Genomic DNA, 22,241 nt, shown 5'->3' with positions numbered 1-22,241 from the left:
GTTAAAAACAGAGGAGGCATGTGACTCGACAATTGTCGCGGTGTCAAAATTCCGAGCCCAACAGCTGCGCTCCCACTCGGTGTCCTCGTCCCGGCTGATTCCATTGACAAAATGCAGTTGAAGAAAACTTTTGAACATGGGGGTTAAAAAAATGGAAAAATTAATATATTACTTATATCTTAATTTCTCAATTTTTATTTCTTGACTCGTCCAAAAATTAGTCACCAGTTATAATTATGAGATTAAGTTATAATTAAGTTAAAAATTGAGAATTAATTTTTTCAAACAAATTCAATGCAGTGGTATTTTTCATTTGTTAAATTGAAGTTATCATTCGCATCTATACTTAAACGTTTTTAAGAGAATTAGATGGTTAAGTAAATACGCTGCAAAACCATGAATTATACAGTAAATACACATAAAATAAATATTTTATGTCGCGAGGTTGTTTTGGTTTTTTTTTCACATTCGTTTTTATTTTTTTAGTATAACAAGTTCACTGGTTTTTAAATTATAGTTTCATCTCTTATCTTTACCACATTATTTTAAAAAAAATTATTGTTCTCTTTTTATTTAAAATCAAGTCCTTTTTATATTTTTACCCACTCTATATCCTCTTTTTTTTCATCGCAGGGTAAAGAAAATCCATGCACAAATCTCCAACAACATATTCTGCCATAGCTAGCCTTGAATGATTTTTCTTCATCTAGGCACGACCATCCTTTTGAAAATAATTTTGCTTAAAGTATTGTCCAGTATTAATTGTTGATACCTCTCTCAACAGACTCTCAAACCCTGATTACCCACATTATCAAAGATTAACTTATTCTGCAAGACCTAATCGCGTACCTGAATGAGACGGGACCACATAAAATTTGAGCAATGGGCCCTGATTTTAATGCTGCCGAGGGCAAAGGGCATAGGATGTATGTGAGAGACCAGGGACCAAATTGCCGCTGTTCTCATGAAAGCGTTTGCCGCCTCTTTTCTGCGACAACTACAATAACCAAGCTGTAGTTTAGAATTAGTTAGATCGCCAAGCCACAGGTGGAAGTTTTATTAATGACCGCAACAAGGCCCCTTCCAACACCTTTTCATTTTGACCGCCGCGCGTGAGGGGTATCTAACTCTTTTTCCTTCCCCTGCTCTCCTGGCTTTAATTTTGCGCTTACTAATCTCATCATCCTCGCTGTTGCCAGAATTGATCATTCCACTGGGAGGCCAACACCGCATTATCCTAAAGAGGAACAGATCTTCTTTTTCATGATTTCTCTTTTTATCGAGCCAATCTCTGTTTTGCTTCTGTAAACATCTTTTAAAATTAATGTTCATGTTTTAAAAGTGGTCATGTCATGTAAAATAAAGTAATATCGCATTATGTGATGACACTACAAACTGGACCTTAGAACGAGTTTAGGTGCCAATCTTAAAGACAAGTATCTTGAGGTTATCCTATCAGGACTATCTTGATGAGATCTGGATGGTTCATATTTAATTTCTTTTTTATTTTTTAAATAATTATTTTAATTGGTATAGGATTTAAAATAAAAATAATTTCTTAATTATCATTTTTTTAAAATAATTTTTATTATATAAAAATAATTAATTAAAAAATTAGATTTAGACTACTTAAATCAGATCTAAAGGGTCTAAAAAAGATGAGCTTTAAGTGCCCATCTTTAACATGAGCACCCAAACTGTTACAAACCAGTTTTGATACTCATCACTTTGATGGGCACTTAAAACTCATTAGATTTGAATCATTTATGTCTTTTTTGGATGATCTGGATTTGATTTTTTTATTTGTTTAAAGTAATTATTTTAACATGTATATAATTTAAAATAGAGATAATTTTTAACTACTACTTTTTCAAAAAATGATTTTCTGATTTAAAAATAAATAATTAAAAAATTTAAATTTATACTGCTAAAATCAGATTTTCAAACTGTCATAGACGTCCGCTGATGGAGCTTGTCATGGTGCGTGTATAGGTGAAGACGAGGTAGAATAATCAATGGGCCTATCACTTTGTTCTTGTTTTTCCTAAATTAAGTTTATTACGTCATGGAAGTACATGGATTCCATAAATGGAAAAGGCGTGTGTGAAATATTTGAAAAGTCAGCAAAAGAAAAAAACGGAACAAGAGTAATTAAAATAAAAAGGTCATGAGGCATATTAATTTAAAGACTCGTGCCGTAAAAATAGGCAGTTAAGCGCACAATTTTTCAAAGTCCTATGACAACTTCCTTTGTTTTTCCCCCCTTAAAAAGAATTATGGTGTTATAACTATTGTTCTTTGTTCAGGTTAAACCTCCTCTCTTTTTTTGTTTTTTTGCTTTTGGCCAACACAGGTTAAAGCTCCTCTTAGAAGTTAAGAAGAATTACAATCTGGTCTTAAAGATAGGATTTAATTGCTCTAAAATTCATCAACAAGTAAATAGTAGTAATAATAAGTCTTAAAGTAGAAATAACAAAAGGTTCATGCTGGCAACTTATTATTGAACTTTTTTAGTAAGTAATTTCTCTCTCAAAACTTTTTAGTGATTCTCTAACCATATAATTCCAATACTTAAATTCTCCTGCAGCATTTATTTTTTTCTTCTAATTTTCACATTTTTTTTGTATATTTAAATTTCCAACAACACTCTCTCCATGAAAATCGAGGAAGGCAAAGTTATCAGTGGTCACGAAATATATTGTCTTTTAAGTTTTAAATAATATTTAAATGCTAAAAAAACATCAATATAATTATATTCCATAAATCATTATTATATGATATAGAATCTATAAAAATGCCTCTGGCCCAAAAAAAAAATCTATAAAAATGCAATATTAATTAATAGCAGAAAATGTAATTTACTTTGTACTCGCACAAAACAACAGGCCATATGAAAGTGTCCGGTTTGAATAAAAGGACATAAAAAGTCAAATTTTGTCACTTTAGATGATGAAGTGGACAAGATTTTGGTCAATTCCATACCTTTTTTTACCCATCAGAAACAACTATTGCTAGCGTCCCGGATCAAAAACGGTTGTGTTTTTTTGAAGGTCAAAGTTGGTTTTTTAATTTCAGATCGGACCCAAAAAGTTAACGGCTATTTATTGCATAAGTATAATAACTTTAAAATTCCTGATTCAGGTCGAGAAAGTTATTTTCTAAAACGAAGAGGTAAATTTCATATTTCCCATTAGAAGTCTTTTGCCTTTGGGAGGAGGGAATTTGGCCTTTTGTTTAGTGGCAGGGCGCCTGTTTATACATCATGGTAAATAATGATATCTCGCAAGTGAAGGAAATATTCCCAAAAAATATTCCTTGCTAAGAAACCCATAACGGTTCGACTTTTATGCTTCGCTTCGTGTCAACCAACTCCACAGAAGAACAGAATCTCCCTTAATAACCGTGCCCATTTCTCAAGGCCCAGCAAAAGGACAAAATAAACTGCCTCCTCCTCATAACTATTGCTTTTATGCGCTGACTGGACCATCTCCGTTTCCCTTACCTGCCTTCTTTTACTTCCTCCACGTAGCAACTTCTTTTTTTTTTTTTCTTTAATTCGAAACGTAGCAAATCTTTCAGCCTTTCATACTATCTCTCTCTTCACTGCCTCCAAATTTCCCCATTCCAGAAATCAGGTTATTTGATAATAAGGATATACCTGCCTAATATCTTTTTCATAGACTCATACTGATTGTTAATTCTGTTTTTCAGGCTCCAATATTACCGTGGTTTCTTTGCTACTGCTGTGACTTTTTACAGCGGCATATATGTGTGGGTGTGTGGTAATCCTTTCACACGCAATGGAGTGGTGCGTTGGAACCCTGAGTGCTTCTACGAAAAATGGCAGAGATAAAGTTCTCAGGAAAAGAAGGCATATATATTAGAGTTCGAAACTATGACCAGGGTTAATGAGAAGAATACAGGGAAGCACTAATGACAAAAGGGACAGAAATATTAAAAAACAAAAACGCCAGAATATGAGCGGAACTTTCTGAAACCCTGGACCCTATCCCACTGGAACTGCTACAGGTCACCAGATACACATCCTATGATTTTGTCACATTCTTCTCCAAGTCCTTCTTTTCTGTGTCCCCCATTTCCACTTCCAATCCATCTTTCTCAAGGTTCCCCTTCTCTGCATCTTCCTTCACTGGTTTCTCCATAACTCTTCCTTTCCAGTATTTGCAGTGAAGCACCAGCTGCAGGATGGATAATGGGAGCCCAATCACACTTGGTCCCTGTCCAAAGTTGAAGTTCAAGACATCAAAGTTTAATCAAACTTGTTCTTGGCTTTAATTATATTTAAAAAAAAAAAAGGTTTGAGCTTAGGAGAATAAAATACAAACCGCAACAAAAATGTCCCGGACGAGGAGTCCGTAAGTCATCCAAAGCGAACTAGCCAGGAATGAGCACAATGACAAGGGAAGTGGCATGAATTCCACACTCTTTGTCTTTATAAACTTTCTTCTGCAATAATAATGAAAATACAATTATGTTATGAAAGGCTAAGTAGGGCCAAATGACAAAAAGAAAGTATTAGTGGAGTAACCTTGCAAAGACACTTCTCTTTTTGTTTTAATTATCAGCCTCTATTTATATTTTGTTTTTTCAGTAAATGTGAAATGGATTACAATAATTGAACTCCTATGTTCCCCCATCTTGGATTTGTTTGCTTCACTCTGTTTCGACGTGAAAGTAAGGGAGATACCGTATGAAATTGGAAGGAAAATTTTGGGTGGAAGACAAAAGTGACTTACCATCACAACCAAAGGAGAGCCGTACATTGCTATTGCGACCACAAGGCCTATGCTACCCACGAGTAGCTTTCGATGACGATGGTCGTGGAAGGCAAAAGCTGAGATAATAGCAGTGATGCAGAACACCAGCAAAACTGGTATAGCTGTCATGGCTACCTGCACCTGTAATGGAAAATCACCTTCAATAACCATATCTTTTCTCTACCTGCACTTAGCATGCCTAAGCATGCGCGCAAAGTAAAGATGCTAGCTGCCAACTTTGGTTTCTGCACACCTTGATGCAGACACGTACAGGTGCCTCACACACAGATAATCTTAATCATAAATTTATATTTCTGAAGCCACTCACATGTTATCTTTTTGGAGGAAATTATTAACGCATAAAAGAACACCATCAATCCTCTGAGAACAGAGCTATGTGGACTGGTGAAAACCCTTTTATATATCACCCCCCTTTTTGTAGTTTAGAGAATTCAGGAAACGAAAATGAGACAGCTTTCAGGTATGTTCCTTCGGCTGTAGCGTTTCTTGTTTGGGTTGGGGCTTAGCTAATTTAAGAACGAAGGAAGAAGTTTGTGTGGGAGTGGGAACTTGCCTTTCCTTTGGCCGAAGCATACCAGAAGTAAATGAGAACATAAGATAGCTCGAGGGCGATCCCGACGCCATTGACTGTAACCAGAGGGAAATTTTCCCATTTGCAGCTTACAACAGGCAATCCATACCAAGTAAAAAGGAGACAGTTCAACAGCCCGATGATGTAGGGAATGCAAGAGAACTCCTCTGTGCTTTTGTTCTTTATGACCCTCTTCAAAGTAACCCTGAAGAAAGAAATCATGAAGAAGCCGTCAAGGGTTAACATTCTTCAGAAACAAGAAGATGATAGCGAAATGGAATACAAGAATTTGGAGTGAGATAACATACGTCGGAGCAGCGTAAAGGGAAACTGAGGCAGCATTCCCTGCAAGAAGAACCCAAATGGTTCACTTTCTTGTTAAGAAAGTCACATTAATCAGTAATGCTACGGGACTAAGGTATGAACAAAAGAAGTACCAAGAACTGCGACGGCCAAGCGAAGGGTCTGTGCCATCTTTAGTTCTCTTCAGGTCTCTAAAACAGGTAAGGCGATGAATGTGCACCTCGAAGAAGAGCTGTGGGGCGCTATTTATAGCAGTTTGAGGCTACTGTTTAGCATCTACCGCCCACTGCTCCATTTAAAATATTGAGAAAAAAAATACACAAAAATAATATATAAATGAATACGGAGGAATAGCTGTCTACGTCTTGAAAAGACTTGTGGATGGAGATCTTTGTTTAATTTGGAAGCTTTTTTCTGAATTTCAATTTTTCATAAAATTTCACAGAAGGTTTTTCCCCCCACTATTTTCCTCATCATTTCTAGAGCCTGCTACGATATAGGTGAGACACGCAAAAGATATCTGCTGCGGCCTCTGCTGCAAGAGGCAGATGGAATTGGATTTTCACCGTCAGTTTGTGACAAATTTTATGTGTCATGTGAAATTTTTATGCTATAAAAGAGCGTTTCGGCCTAGGAACTGCTTTGGTACGAGTGTGATTTCTGGAGTGCATTCTTCTTTGTTTCCGGCAAAGCGTTACACAGGTTATGCACCAATAATGCCTTAAAAAATTGTTACTAATTGAAGTGCTCTGCTTTCCATGATGTGGCTTCCATTTTCTAGAGATATGGAAATTTATTAGACGAGCCTTTGGATTAAGGCTAGTTTGGCACAAAATTGAGACGAAAAAATAATCGCAAATGAGAAGGCTCTCTTTCACAGGTGTGGTAGTTTTTTAAGAACCTCACTTTACCATCCATCAAATAAATAAGAAGTTACATATTTTTAATTTTTTAACCTTTATTTAAATTCATATTTCGTGCATTAATTCACAGCCTAAGTTCACTTGCAAAGACATCATCTGACAGAAGCATTTCTTTTTCCATTAAGATTTTCCTTTTTTTGTATCCCCCAAGGCCTGCGGTTAAAACTCTTCGTTCTAGCATGTTAGTCTGTGCGTCCGACTAATTCATACGTTTTATCTAGTAGCTAAACCCAACCCAATGGGAACATTGAACGGAAAAGAGGAAGATTCTAATCAGATCACATATTTGGGAGAAATTAAGTCACCCTGTGAGCCGAGAAGAATATGGAATTTTTTATCATGTTCTCATTCAGGCATCACGCACCAGCAATTCTATGAACCTTTGAAACAGAATTTTATTTCCCCTGTTACGTGGAATAAAATTCATCTGGCGGCAATGGCGTTTGTGGCTGGCGTTTAATTTAAGAAATGATCGTCTGAATTTTATTCCTACACCTACCAGCCCGGAAGGGAGTTTACCATTGACGCCTCGGACGTGTAACTGTAATAGATGAGAGTCCTGAACCAAGTGCGAAATTTTTTACTGAGATTCGAAATCTTATTCTTATTGGGTGGCCTGCCAGTAAGTTGTTAGAACTGAATTGCTAATTGCTAATTGCCTTTGACAGACTGGAATTTCAATATATCCTCATCCTAGAACCCAGCAAGAGGTTTCTGATGCTTTTTACATGTTTGGTTCTGCGTGGCCGATGCTGTTCAAGTAGGCAGGACAGAGGGAATCTTATTCAGTGACTTTAGATATTGTTATTACTACTATTATTAATCCCAATCCAACGACCGTGTATTGATTAACTACGTACAGGACCGCTTTTTGCACTGGTCTCAAATTAAACAGCTTATAAACATATATATATGCACAGATTATATATATATATATATATATATATTCGGTGTTGGTGTGCTCGATGGATGGATCAGCGACGATCTAGCACAGTGTGGCTTGTAGAGTGATCCTTATAAGCATAAAGAATATGTTCGAGAGTTGAAAGAAATTAAACAGTGAGTATAAATAAGATGCATTTCGTTGTTTGTTTCATGTCAAGCACATAATCCTGGCTGACGTTGATATACTAAGGCACTGCCTTAATTGGCACATGCATGATGGGCCTGCAACGCAAAGAATTGCAGATATTTTCCGAATAACTTCTACAGACACGAACCTTCCCCATCAAGCCTCGCTAGCTACCTAGCCATTCAGTATTAATTCCCTTATTCTTATCGTATCGCCTCTTCGATAACGCATTTCCCTTTGATATATCAAATTATGGCTAATTTTTTCCCTCGGGTTTTCTCCAGATTCATCTTATTTGAATTCTCATTTTTACTACGTACACACGGGATGGCCACCGGATAATAAAGATGAAATACTAGTTTTGGTTGGAGAGGGAGAATAATATTATCGGCCACGAAATTAAATGTCTTTTTTTTTTTTTGGCCCTTTATCCTCTTCTTCAATGAATTGTACTGTAGCATTACTGTAGACTGTGCTTGTTAATTCACTTTGATTTCCATATTCCTCGAGTTTCCAATCAAGCTCCTCCAATCATGTCCACTATGGGAAATCTTCCCGAATTATCCGTAATTAATCTCTGCCTCAATTCAACCAGGCCTACGCACACACGGAATAGAAATTATTTTATAACGGGTTCCATCAATAGACAGATCATTATCAGCAATTCACTTTATGATAGATATGAATATATCATTAACATACTTCTTTTTAATCGTCAATTTATTTAAAAATTTGATTGCTGATGGAATATAATATGTATAGTCAAATTTAACTAGTGAGATAAAATTTGTTATTGTTGTTTAAAATCCTTTCCCTGCAAGAGGAAAAAAAAATCAAAAACTCGTTTGGAGTAAATTAAGATCCTGCAATATTGTCGACCCCATGGCGAGGTTGACCTCTCATAGAAACCCATCCGTCTTAATTTTTTAAGATGAATCAGAAGCCACTAACCTAACAAATGAAACTAGCCAAGGGATCAGTCACTTATTAAAATATATACTTCGGATATAAGAAAAAGCAAATTAAACAAAATAGCTAGCATATATTCCCATGCAGTGGCAGGTTCAGTAGAGTGAAGGGCACAGAGTGTGACGTGGCAGAATGGCAAGACGGTTGGTATCCACACAAAAATTCAGGCCTTTCATTATTGGCAAAACTTATCGGCCAAGCTAATCAAATCCAGCTTAAAAGGGTCTACTAAGACTTCCATAATGGAGCTCATCAGTTCAACATTAATATTTGGATGGATTATTAATTTTGTCTTCCAGATTCTATGATGCCTTTTATTAAGGGCCTATTTAATTAGTTGAGAGAAAATATTTTTAACACTAATTAAAATGAAAATAATAATGCACCTGGGAAATGGAATGGAGATAAATAATAAAAAAATATTTGATATGCGAAAGAATGAAAACAAAATGTTTTGCTCTGTGCGCGCGCGCGCGCGCGTGATGCTTTAATGAATTGGGGGGGTTGAAAGTTTGAAAACGCAAAAAAAAGTTGGCATGCATGTCAAAGCCCCAATTCTCTCTGCTTTTCACGTATGAAATTATGGAATTCTTTTCTTTCGTAATGCACGACGATTTTACCATACAGCCCAAGTCTCCGTCCGCATTAAAACGTTGAATCACGGTCACTCCGCACGCCCAAAACAGTAATTAACAACGTGCCCATCGTGCCGTCAGTCATTTTCATCAAGTCTTGCTCTGTTTTGGTTACCTCAGACCAATTATTTATATATAATACAAAAAATAAATACATGACACTGTTAATCTCCTGTGCTAATAATTGGATTTCTTGGCCTTTGCCGAGATTGAAAAACAAATTAAAGTCTCAAAAGGGACCCCTTTCAATTATTTTCCCGTGACGATTCATTACATCCGTATAGGGGTGCCTTCCTATTGCCTCTACGCTTGGCCATTGACTGCACAAAAAATGCAAAATGAGGGCTACTGGGCGTGCACTAAATCTGAGCTTTGGTGCTATTAGCCCGTGTGTCCCGGCCTCATTGGCAATGTAATATGCTAGTAGTGATTAGAGCACCTTAAAATTAGGAACGATAGGGAGCGTAGAGGCATTATTAAGCTGGGGATTTCACGGACAAGGGGCACAGAACTGGCCAGGGGCGTGTTCAATAAATTTGATAGACATGTGTGCGTTGATCGAACACATTGCGCTGGTCTTTTTCAATTCCAATCATGCCATCAACCCAACAAATATACACACCCACTCACCACCACCACTCACGGCTTTATTTCATTTTGGTCCACACATGAATTAATGTGGTCTCACATTACTGTACATAGCTTTCCTTAGACATAATTTAACCAATAAATCTAATCCCATGCAAATGAACCAAAGGCGAAAATCACTGATTTGATATTAGATTGGACTTTTTGATTTATTTATTGCGCATGCGTGTACACACGTATGAAATGCTGTTATCACCAATTACATGCCAAGGACAATTAAATCCAGCAGTTTGACGTTCTCCTGAATAGGATCTCAATTTAGGAATCGTGGAATTAAAATTTACGCCGAATTCTATCGTGTCTACAGGCAGTAGTTATGAAATTATGTAAATTTCCTTTTATATTTTGTATTAATTAATGTGATATTTTTACCCGATTGAAATGCTGCAAAAATAATATAATCTCCTATTAATTACAATCAAAATTATTTAAATCTGTGAAATTCTTGCACGTACTTAAATAAGTTTCCTTCATGGTGCTTATAATCAATTGATTAATTATTTGCATAACTTTCCAGACCAACAAATAAAAAACTTGAGAATAATAATATAAAAAAAACGGAGAATAAGCAATATCTATATAAGTATAGTGGGCCAGTAAAGAAAATACGAGAATTGATTAGGATCGTACTTAAATTAAGTAATGTCAACGTTCAACTTCGATATGAAAATAATATCTAAAAGCGTATTATTACTTTTAGCTATGCCATCACATATAAAACCTTACTAGGAATTATATATATATATATATATGCACCATTATTCCACCAACACACGGGGAACATAATATGAAGTGCAAGTGTTTGGTTGAATTCACTTAAATATAGATATCATGTTTAGATAAAAAGAACTATTGCCAGAGGCATCAGTATATGTTAACAAGATGGGTAGGCCATGCACTAAAGCTACTCATTAATTCTTCTATTGTCTCCACATTTTAGGTGGAGTTAGGCGACACATACTTCGAGTCTATGGGGACCCTTCAACTATACCCATGCCATCCATCTTCAATTAAACGTCTCAGATTTTTATTTATTTATAAATTTCAATTGGAAAAGACTAACATCAATAGAATTCCACCCACGGGTTGGTGCAAATGCAAGAGAGGAAAGAAGAGAGGGAACACACAAAGATGCGTCCTCGATGGTGAAAATGAGTCGTCGCAGCTGTGGCCATTCTCAAACGGTGGGTTTGGACGGCAATAAAGGGCTTTTAATGATTTTAGAAGCAACGTTTTGAAGGGAATGAGAAAGCACCTTTAAAACAGGCGGTCTTTAAAACTAATTAGTTGAAGATTGTGAGGGGGAAAAAAAGGAGTCAGATGGACCTGATTTAAGTCAAATTAATTGTTAAGTTATTCAATTTCTTGTTTGGAAAACCCGTCAAGTAGTTTTCTGTTCTTAAAAAATAAGAAATAAAAAAAATAGTTTACGTTTTCTTAACTTCGGTAGTTTTGTAAATTACTCGATATATAGTTAATAATCTTTTTTTTTTTACTATTCTCATCTCAGAGTATTTGGCAATTTGTCTTCTTAGCCGTCAAATATTACTTAGTTAAATGTGGCAAATTTAGTTATTGATTGGTTAGAGAAACTGATGGAGGGCTATATTTAGGGCATAAAGCAAAGTTTACCTAATCCCATATTCTCCGTCATGAATGGCGACGCGTGCTCAATGAACTGATTTATCATGTGTTCCTCTGGGAGAGCATTAGTCTTATCCATTTGGGACCTTCGAATTATACACTGCCTTGCATGGCATGTAGTGGCCCTGCACGTCCTTTCAGAAAGAAAAAGAAGATGCATCACAATTCAAGGCATATCTTAATTAAAATAATCAAAACTATAATCATAATGGCGTCTTCTTTTTTTTTTTTTGGTGTACAATGGCGTCTTCTTTTTAATGAAAATGAAAATCAAATTTCAGGGCATGTCAATGATGGCTGAGTTTTCTAGAATCTCAATCCACCAAAATGTTTTCCCCCCTTTTTCAGGTGTCTGTCACTCTGTCTGGTAAATTCATTTCATGCATGTCTGTTATCCAGATATGAAATTTGGCCACTTTACATATTGTTGGAGAATTAATGATTTTTCTTCTGTACATATGTCCTAATTAAATTTGTGAGGGCGGCAAAGATAAAGCAAAAACTAAAACAACATTGGAATATAATTAATTAATAAAGACGACACGTGAAATGATTAAAACTTTTTTTGGCCAAATGAAATGATTAAAACTGAGTTATTTAAGGATTTGAGGGGAGAAATAACGACCGCAGGTGGAAACGCGAGATATATATGGTGTTGTTCGTAGGAACAAATTCAAATGTGGTGTCATACCCAGGTCAGATATCAACTCGTAAAATATAGAATAATGACATTAAAGAGAGTTCTTCCCGACAGGGGAAGCGTCAAGATTGATTAACGTCAATAATGGCGAAGAAAATCAATAAAAGTATATTAATAATGGTTAATGGGCAGCTCGAAACTAATATTTTATTACATCGTGACTCATTACGCGAGAGAGCAATATTGTTGTCATGGACGAACAGCAAGGGAATTAGGAAGCCATGTGGAATTGTTTGGTATATTTTTGATTTAGTGCACCATGTTCTGGGGCAGCCAAGCAGTGTGCATATTGATTTTATAATTATGTTGTGCCAAAGCAGCGTTTAATTCCGCGCGCGCGCGTGTGTGCGTGCTCGACAAGATGTATTACGGCCAAAAACATAATGGTTCTGTGCTGGAATGTGACGTATATATGATCATTATCCGAGAAGGTGGCTAGCTACATTTTGGATTAATTAGTCACCATATATTTGAAATGTGTGTGTGTGTGTATCTATATATAAACACACACATACTGATGACCTCTCTAGAAATCAACGTTACATTTGCTTGGTTAGTTATATATATGTAGAGCCCATTAATGATATTCTTGACTTAATGCTTCCAATTGTTGTTTGTCGCATCTTGGGAAAGCTTGGTTAAGATTTAAATTCATGGACTAGGTAAAAAGAGAACCACACCCAGAAAAAGGCTAGCTAAATTATATGTTTCCGGGATAGTCAGTGGATTCGGAAAAATTATAAAAGCTTATCCGGGGATAATATAATACGATGGCCCAGTGTTTTCGGCGTCAACTTGACGTGGCAGTGAAATTAATATTAATATTAGTTATCATCACTAGGGGAAGAATGGATTGAAATTAAAGCAATCTCCCCCCTGGGGGGGGGGGCTCATTGATGGTCTAGCAAGCAGCGAGTCACAGAGCTTGAGGGGGAGAAGAATTTAAAACGAGAGGTATTAGATTACGTGAGAAGAAGTAATAATGGTTACATTAAATGAAAATAAGAACACATGAGTGGGATGGCTGGCTGGCTTTACGTAAGGACGACAGAGTTGGGTTGGTTGGGGGTGAGTGCCTGCCGAGTAATCTGTGAGTAGGAAGCGAAGGATATTTTAGAATTCAAACACTGCACATCACATGCGCCTTTTCGCCATTTTTTAAAGACTGCCTATCCATATTTTAGTTTTCAGATCTTCCATGCCCTATATGTCCAATGTCATCAATTGACGTACGTCCTTGTCTTCATATTTATTTAATTTTCATCTAACTATTCTTTAATATTTTGGTCCTGACGCCTGAGTTTGAATTATGAATTAACTAATAACTACTACTCACATATAAAAATTACAAGAAAATCAACATATATGGAGGGAGTAAATTAAACCAAATAACGATGGTTTGGCAATAACTATTTTCATAATAAAGTAACAATTGAACGAAACTTTTTTATCATGAAGACAGGTGTGTGTGTGTGTGTCTGTGTCTGTGTTCAGCCAATTTATAGGAGAATACAAACCACTCTCTCCTATGAGTTTTATGATCGTAAATATGAATTTTTTTGCAGGTAAAATTTGCAGAGCATTATTTGTTTTATCCTAAAAATACTATTCACGTCAATTTTCAATAAAAGTGGAGAGAGTATATATTTATCAAATTAATTCATGAAATTTGTTAAGGCAAAAATGAAAAACCAAAACAATTTGTAGATAATGTTAACGATATAGCTAACTTCTTTTATGATACAGTTAAAAGCCTGGGGACCATCTGTTTATTTTAGTTCGAGCTATCCCCTCTCCGTCTAATTGTTGCCCCTTATATTCAACTCTCTAAAGCGCTCATCACTTAATTAATGTGAAAATGGAATAGCTTTTAATTTAAATTAGAAAAGATATATATGCCCTTTTCAATGCATAAATATATCGGTTAGGCAAGCATGCAGGATTAAGTAAGGTTACCCCAATTCATTAATATTCATATGTGGATATATACACATACTCAATGGAAGGGTGTGCGCAATTTTTTCATATAAATTCGTGCAAGCCAAACATGGATTGGTCTCCACACTAACTTGATTAGACCACAAAAGTATAATTAATATCATGGTGCACAACTTCGAATAATTCGTAAACGTATGCATTGATAATGCTATTAAACAAAAAGCCAACCTATAATGGAGAAGGCAAGTTGAAACTGAGGAAAAAAATACAGATAGGATGGGAATATGCGTGACTCAAATTGTGTTAAAAAGAGGCCTCACATCAATATTTTTCAATTGGACGTCCACTTTATAAAAATCAGGGAACAACAAGCTAGCTAGGCAATATTGCTAGACGAATATGCGTAAATCAAATCTTAATTGACTTTGAAATAAGCTTTCTCACTTCTCATTTAACTATGGCGCACCAGGAAAACCAAAGCTTATTACGGGCATATTCCTTTGACCTTTCTATACTACTTTTTTTTTCCCCTTTCCCTCTTAACTTCGGTTCGATTAATTCTCTTCCTCCATCGGATAGTGAAGAAATTATGTGGTAGATTTGGAGAAAGTTGAAGAAATTAAAGAGAACACGATTCGCCCCAAAGTAAAGTGCCTTTGTACCTACGGTGTGTGTATAGCAAGTATATGTGTGTGTGTGTGTGTGTATATTTATATAACAGGCCAATATTACTAAATAGAATCTCCTCTTCATCTTTAAAGGAACAAGAGTAACCACTCGTTATGAGAGCCATTTTGTGAAAGCTTTGAAAGAACAGTAATATCTTTTATACATAACATGATAACACGCACGAGATGCCCATAAACAAAGCTAAATTTGCAAAGGATGGTCTCCTCGGTAACTTAAATCATCTCGAAAGGATTGATGCCTTTATCGATTCGTAATATCACCTCGGCTTATAATTAATAATGACTAATCTCGTATATAGAGCCCCAAAAATTCCAAACCCCCCTCCCCCCAAAAACAAAAACGTGTACCAAATAACGCAAACTCTGCGAGATGGGTCCAGCGGGCTATCGGACAGTACCAAAAAGACTTGTTATGTGCTCCAACATTTGTTTTACACACACACCCCTTTCTAATAGCATGAAAATGATGATCGAATTTTTATTGAATACCGATATATAGTGGGTATGCTTGATATGTTATCTTCACTAATTACAACGAATTCTGTTGGTTCCTGCTTAGTGGGGCTGATGAGAATACATGAGAAGTGATCACCTTTCATATGACATTGTCGTTTATGGTAGAAATGTATGGGAAAACATATCAAAGAAATAATGCGCTAATTAACAATATAATACTACCTCCGGTTCTAAATATAAGAGCTATTGACTAATTTGATGAGATTAAAAAAATAAGTTAAATTAGTTATTTAAAATAAATAGATGCTGTCTCTTCTAAAATATCCTTGCTAATCAAGTGTGTTGGCTAGAACTACTATTATTAGAATGATTATTTTGAGAAAAAATATATAAATATGAAAAACAAAGTGGCTTGGGTCTTTTATTTAAGATTAAAATAAAAATTAAACAAGATTGTATAATAATGACCAGAAGTAGTAGTTAATTAGTCATTTGTTCGCAACCCGTTCCCTTGGCTTGTTTTAACATGCAGCTGTGAGATGTTGAGTTTCATCCAGCTCATTAGAATCCGTATACAAGCACGCGTCTTGCAACTTTTAGCCTTAGCCTTGTCGTAGCTTGATTTCAGAAACGCAAAGTGATGCCCACTTTACTAGTGCTTCTTAAATCCAAAATCACTCCTATCATCCCTATTTTATTACAAAGCCGCGTACCTTTCATTCTTCTCCGTACATTTTTCTTTGGCTTCTCGATACCATTCGTCCATCGCTATTACGATCTTAACTGTAAAGCAGCATATTAAGTATTATTAGGCACATATTTAGAATACACAATAGTCGATGATCGAGCGAATCATGTTGGGCCATTATTAATTATTTTATAATCACAATTATATAACATGTACTTTTGAAAACGTGTATTATTGTCATATGCTACGTATGGGATTGGGTTTGCTCTTTTCACCAGTAGGTACGTAAAGATAGAGTTACGTCGTTGAAGTACACAGATAAGCCTACCAAGTATGAATTTAATATCCCCACACACAAGTAAACATCATAGATGTTTCTCTAGCTACATATTAGTGCAATAAAATGATGTCAGTGTATGGTCCTCGGTGCATCTGAAGACGAAGAACTAAATTCAAAAAATATAAAGATACACTTTTAATGTCACGGTACGTCGTGGACTTTTGGGAGAGTGGAGACCCATCATCCACGGCATGCCTTCGGCTCGCTCGCACCTTATAGTTTGCCTGCCTCACAGGCTCAATGGTTTGCGTCTAAAGGCCACCCTAAAACAGAGTGTGCGTTCTCTGCTGCAGAGAGCATAGAATTTGATTCTCCCGATCCAAAAGATATCAAAAGGCCAAGTTGCCTAGCTCCCAACAAAATCCAGCACACACACATATATAGCCGCCCTATAGCTGCCTATAGTTTTTTGACCTGGAAACCTAGCTGCTCCGTTGTTATGTACTTCTATTACCCACAACGTATGAATACACTATTAATTTAGAGCAAGAGCGAAGCCTGAACATGGAGGGAAAAAATGAGTGATAAATCAAAGGAGAAAAAAAACACCACTTCTTAACTTCAAATCTGATATGAGATTTCTTATATAAACTCAAGTTCAAAAATTTGGACATCATAACAATCTCCCACACCATCCCAACAATATATAACACATGATATATAACACTCATCACTTCCATGGGTTATTAGAAAAATCTGGGTGCTTATCTTTTACATTTTTTTTTTAGTGTTTCACTGAGTTTTGAAGATGCTGTCTCTTGGTACTTATCCTTCTTCCGTATGCTTGGATGGCAGAGGCCCGTTCTAGCTAACAATATGTGCTTGCGATGATACCATGTAAACTTCTGAAAACCACATATAGTGAAATGAACTGCATCTGAAAAATATAAGCTATCCATATATTTATCGAGGAAAAAGGAGACACACATAAAAGGCGTTTGCAGACGCGTATGCGACCGGGTGTGTGAACGTGTGTAATATATTAGTATGAATTTGGGGGAAAATAAACGCGAAAATGTTATTATTTTATACAAATTTAGTTTCATTGCGATGTTAATTACCAAGAGAGATGATGAGGCGTCAAAAACTGCAAATGGATGGCAGCAACTAGAAAGATTAAAGAGAGAATATGATGCATTGGTTTCCTTTTAATGTTGTTTGGAACTTCTGCTGTACTGATCAAAATCAAAATATCTGTACTACTAAAACTTAAAAGGCAGTCACATCGCTCCGTCCCGTCACTCATTCTTCACTCTACTCTCCTTCATTAATTTCTCTTTCTGTCGATAGCGAGAGAACATCTTTTGAGATAAAATTCTGTGATGGAAAGACACTTCAATTAGTTGCCAGTCTTCTCATCCACTTGCAAACTGATGATGATCTTAAGAATTATGCTATTCCTTAAACTCCATAAGCACTACCGCCAGAAGCTATTACGAAGGAATAAACTTGGCCATATTGCTTCCTGATCCGTAAAATTAAAGCGGTAGGAAACAAGTCAATTAACGGTCGGATATGGATCATCCTTGGAAATATCAGCGACAAGCAAGAATCAAACAGCAAGATTTCAAAGTTAGCGTCAGTGATGAAGCGATGAGACAAGACAAAGGATCTTGGATCAGTGATCCGTAAATATTGCCATCAAAATTTTGGTGGGTTGGCACAATGAATCGGACCCAACCTAAAAGCCAGTGCGAAGAGACGACGCCACATTCAGAGAATATGTTGCCGCAAGACTCTATCACCCAACGAGGTAACATTTCTTAATGGTCGTTTGCCGCTGCAAGAGATAGATGACAATATTCCAGGTGGATATATGGCAAAACCATCGCCATCATATGCTGATTTTCCCATCAAATATCAGGGAAAAACAAAATTGTTTCTCACGGCACCTCCGCGAGGGCAAGTCTTCAGAATTAAAATGGAAGCAATAATAAGAATTGATTAAATTACACACACTTTATTGAAATTACGTTCATATTGTTATTTTGAAAACGTACAATTTTTAAGTTGTACTTCAAATATTTTCAGTCAAATTCGTGTAATATCAACAAATTTTTTTCAATAAAAATAGTTAATTTGAAGTTATGACTTTGTAAAGGGTAAAAAATAGAAGAAATGTTTATGTCTAGTGCCTGAAACAAAATTAATTCTCACAGGAGTATAACTGTGCTTATTAAAAAAAAAAGTGTAAAGAAGAAAAAGTAAAAAATTTGGCATCAATGAATATCTCCAACTGATGTGCACTTCTACCATGACGACGATAAAGAAAGAGGGCAGCATGTATTGGGAGATGGGTTGGTACACAACACTGGACCGGCAAGCAGAGCGTTTTAGCATTATTGAGTTTTAAGCCAAGAAGGGCTTGGAAGGTTCTGGACCGCAATCCAACTCAAATCGGGACTTCAGAGGCGAGATGGCCCAATAAGGAAAACGTAAAACTCGGACCTGGGCCGATGGGTGGTTGCAGGTGAATTCAGCAAAGGGGGTTGATGAGAGGGAGAGTGCTGTAGCAGAGGAGAACGGGTCAGCAATTGGATTCTGAGAGGTGTTGCTCTGACCAAAGACCAGCAATTCAACTCCTTTCATTTTCTGAGTCAACCCCTTCACTTTTTCTTCCCTTGAAATCTCACCTTCCCCTGCTTCTCATCTTCTCATCCCTCCCTTCCGCCCTGGAGCTCCCAACATTGCCAACTGTTGTCCTATTATCTCCCTCCCCAGCCATAGACCATGGAAGATTCGGGCGCACATGACCTCATCAACGAGCTGCTCCAGGGGAGGGACCTCGCAAGGCAGCTTCAGATGTGTGTGAACGCTCCCTCCGCCTCCCCACAAACCCCTGACATGTTGATCCGTGGCATCATCGCCGCATTTGACAACGCCCTCGCCCTGCTCAACAGCCCCGCCGCCAAACACCCAACTGACTCACCGCCTTTCAGTCCTCTTGCCCAACACTCCCACAAGCATATCCAGCTCCATGAACAGTATGTATCTCCCCATTCCTCACTCTTCCACACACCCAATATAATAATGCTGTCCTGTTTATCTGAGTTCCATGTAATTCTCATCTCGCAGAAACTCCTTGGCAAGATGGACCAAGCAGATTAGAATTAGCCCCGGGATGGCCGTCGAGTCCCTTCTCGACGATGGGTTTAGCTGGAGGAAATATGGCCAGAAAGACATTCTTGGAGCCAAATTCCCGAGGTACGTGCATGTGTGATTGACAGTATAATATATAATGATATTGATTCTGATGGCATGAAGCAAATACTCGCTGCTAGTTGTTGGCAAGAAAAAGTACTCACTCCTAGTTTGAATGGGAAATACGTGCAGAGGATACTATAGATGCACCCATAGACATACGCAGGGGTGCTTGGCCACAAAGCAAGTGCAACGATCCGACGAAGACCCGGCAATCATGGAAGTTAATTACAGGGGAAACCACACCTGCAAGCTCGCCCCCAGCACCGCTCCTCCGTCGCAAGAACAGCTCGTGAACCTACGTGCAGGCCTGAGGGTGCTGACGGAGAACTTAAATGCTTCTGACCAGACCTCTTTTGCTTCATTCCTGTTGCCTTCGACTTCCAACGTGAAACCCGACAGCCCAGACTCCACGTGTCCTGCCGTCGAAAACAACGTTGAAACCTTTAGTTCTTCTCCATACATGTCCCCCGCCTCCCCTGCCGCAGCCAACTATTCGGTGTCCCAAGGAGTGGTCAATACCTCAGCAGGACCCCTTAATTTGCCTGCTTCAACCTCTGACATTAACAACGTCGTCTCTCCGGCAAGCGCCCCCGCCGTCGCTTCCGAGTTCCCATTTGACCGCTTCGAAATTGAAGGCCGCAACTTCACATTTCCGAACCCAGGATACTTTTAGTCGTGCATAGTTTTGCTTTTGACAAGGTTTTGTTTTAGCTATATATAGATTATAGATAGAGATATATGTATTAGCGTAGCTATGTGTGTGTATACATATAGCAAAGAGAAACAGTGGCATTTGCCCGTGTTTTTAACTCCTCGTACCATCGTACGAATTAGCAATTTCTGTGGTTGGTGTCAGAGAGACAGTGCTGCTTCCTTACTAAAAACATGTCAAATTATTTTTCCCCCTTGAAGGACCCCCTTTTTTCCCCCTAATTGTGATTTTTGGCTTTTGAGAGAACAGCAAGGTACCGTCGGGATCTATATCGTTTATTTCCTGTGTCACAATTCAGCTTCAAATTTTTGAAAAATAAAAGTCAACTTTTTAATCAGATCACGTCAACCATCATTCATTTGCTGACTTAGACCACATGTGGAAAACACCACGTATCTGAAAAATGGGTCTTCGAGTTTGGTTCACGAAATTTCTTTTGACCATTAAAGAGAGAGGTTGACCGCCATGACAACATTTGACAGGATCATCAGGAAGCCGTGAAGAAAATCACGCTTTTGCACATATGGCTCATACCAGAACGGGCCTTGTTATGGGCTTCCTGCCACAATCAAAACCACGGGAGGCCCATCCCAATGAAAACACACAGGAGAAGCCAGCCCCCAGGTCCTCCTAATCAAATTGATGGCTTTTTTTTTTGCTCGGAACAAAAAAGTATTATTAAAGATAATTACAATTATAAGTTTTTTGAGTTAGTTGCCCATAACGAGAGGAACCAAGATTTGAATTTATGCTGAAAGAAATGTTCATATTTAGTGTTTGACAGTATTTCAAATAGGATTGTCTTTAATAAAAAGATAACTATATGTTTTAGCCAAAAAAGAAAAGTTTTTTTTTTTAAGTTATCCCCGATGTCAGCCTACAATTTATTGTTCTTGTTGCAGTAAGGTATTAGCAGTATATTGAGCAATTACATATGTCGCTATATATATATATTGATGCTTTCTTCAGGCATATTTTTGGGAGCGTTGAGGTTTTTTATCTTCGTAAATTTTGCAACGCCTTTTCATATGACATTATACATAAAACGTACTATTACGCGACAATAAAAAACTGAGATGCTTGTAGGTCTTACCGCCAAAAAATTATGATAAACAACTTCAAAATAAGACAATGGTTATAAGTCATAACTTCAATTTGTCACGTCAAAAAAAAAAAACTAACAGGCATGCAGACACGACTGTCATCGCCATGGGTAATCCATCGACAACAAATTTTAAAATAGATTCACACTTGCAAATTCAGTGATAAAAATTAGCGTTCCATGGTACGCAGCGAAATCTGCTATTTTGGGTTTATATCAGTCAACTGCATTCAGGCACGCTTCAATTAGCTTTCCCCATTATTGTTAAAGATAGATCAGAACATTCCCAAAAGCTATTGCATTCCAACCTGGAAGAACTTTGGCTCTGTGGCCACGTATGGAGCAATATGGCCCACCCGAATCTCTCTCTCCAACATTCAACAGCGAGCTAATTTTATGGAGAAAACACAGGGCAGCTCAAAACTCACGGATTTGGGGTTAACGAGGTACAAGCTTGGTTCCAAAATTTAGGACCAGGGGCTCAACATGTCTGTCCCTCGCGACTCTGATTGGGATGCATGTCAATAAATTTGGGGCCCAAACAGTCATGATTGAATTTTTTTTTGGGTACAGAACACTCATGATTGAATTGACTGGCATATATCTATCCTGCAATCGGCCCACTTGTTATTTAAAGGGCAAATATTTGTCTGATCTTGGTGCTTGGTTTCATTTATAGTTATAGCAATCATAGGTCATTGGCCAGATGAAAATTGGGGAGGCCGACAAATATTATTTTTTTCACAAGATGCTATGTTTTTTTTTTTAATTTTTCTTTTTTTAAACACAGCAGTCCCTTTCGGCCTTTCCAGCATCCAACTTCCAGCTCAGTCACTGCAAACCTAGAC

At 37.2% G+C, this 22,241-nt stretch overlaps 2 protein-coding genes across 2 annotated transcripts; one reads left to right on the top strand and one right to left on the bottom strand.

Moving 5' to 3' along the window:
- Nucleotides 1–3,864: 3,864 nt before the first annotated feature.
- LOC114746700 (bidirectional sugar transporter SWEET3) lies at nt 3,865–5,883 on the bottom strand. The gene is made up of 7 exons (XM_028934968.1): nt 5,808–5,883; nt 5,679–5,715; nt 5,353–5,575; nt 4,758–4,919; nt 4,563–4,564; nt 4,347–4,464; nt 3,865–4,238 (listed from the first exon to the last, which is right to left on the bottom strand). Exons 1-7 carry the CDS (start codon nt 5,842–5,844, stop codon nt 4,047–4,049), a joined length of 771 nt encoding a protein of 256 aa, XP_028790801.1. The 5' UTR covers nt 5,845–5,883; the 3' UTR covers nt 3,865–4,046.
- A 13,130-nt stretch (nt 5,884–19,013) lies between these two features.
- Nucleotides 19,014–20,492, top strand: LOC114746725 (probable WRKY transcription factor 30). Its single transcript, XM_028935005.1, has 3 exons — nt 19,014–19,359; nt 19,451–19,579; nt 19,709–20,492. The coding sequence occupies exons 1-3, from the start codon at nt 19,106–19,108 to the stop codon at nt 20,250–20,252; spliced, it is 927 nt and encodes a 308-aa protein (XP_028790838.1). The 5' UTR covers nt 19,014–19,105; the 3' UTR covers nt 20,253–20,492.
- The last annotated feature ends 1,749 nt before the right edge of the window (nt 20,493–22,241 follow it).

Source organism: Neltuma alba, unplaced genomic scaffold (genome assembly GCF_004799145.2).
Source record: "Neltuma alba isolate B1F8T4 unplaced genomic scaffold, ASM479914v2 tig00005084_pilon, whole genome shotgun sequence".
Classification (NCBI taxonomy): Eukaryota; Viridiplantae; Streptophyta; class Magnoliopsida; order Fabales; family Fabaceae; genus Neltuma; species Neltuma alba.
This window is presented reverse-complemented; position numbering and strand designations above follow the sequence as displayed.

What these genes read in the sequence shown, in the direction of transcription:
- LOC114746700 (XM_028934968.1), bottom strand. Translation starts at nt 5,844, where the DNA reads ATGGCACAGACCCTTCGCTTGGCCGTCGCAGTTCTTG. An exon ending in CTTGGCCGTCGCAGTTCTTG is followed by an intron (nt 5,716 to 5,807) that starts GTACTTCTTTTG and finishes TTCTTCTTGCAG; the next exon opens with GGAATGCTGCCTCAGTTTCC. An exon ending in TCCGGGACATTTTTGTTGCG is followed by an intron (nt 4,239 to 4,346) that starts GTTTGTATTTTA and finishes AACTTTGGACAG; the next exon opens with GGACCAAGTGTGATTGGGCT.
- LOC114746725 (XM_028935005.1), top strand. Translation starts at nt 19,106, where the DNA reads ATGGAAGATTCGGGCGCACATGACCTCATCAACGAGCTGCTCCAGGGG. An exon ending in CATATCCAGCTCCATGAACA is followed by an intron (nt 19,360 to 19,450) that starts GTATGTATCTCC and finishes CTCATCTCGCAG; the next exon opens with AAACTCCTTGGCAAGATGGA. An exon ending in CTTGGAGCCAAATTCCCGAG is followed by an intron (nt 19,580 to 19,708) that starts GTACGTGCATGT and finishes AAATACGTGCAG; the next exon opens with AGGATACTATAGATGCACCC.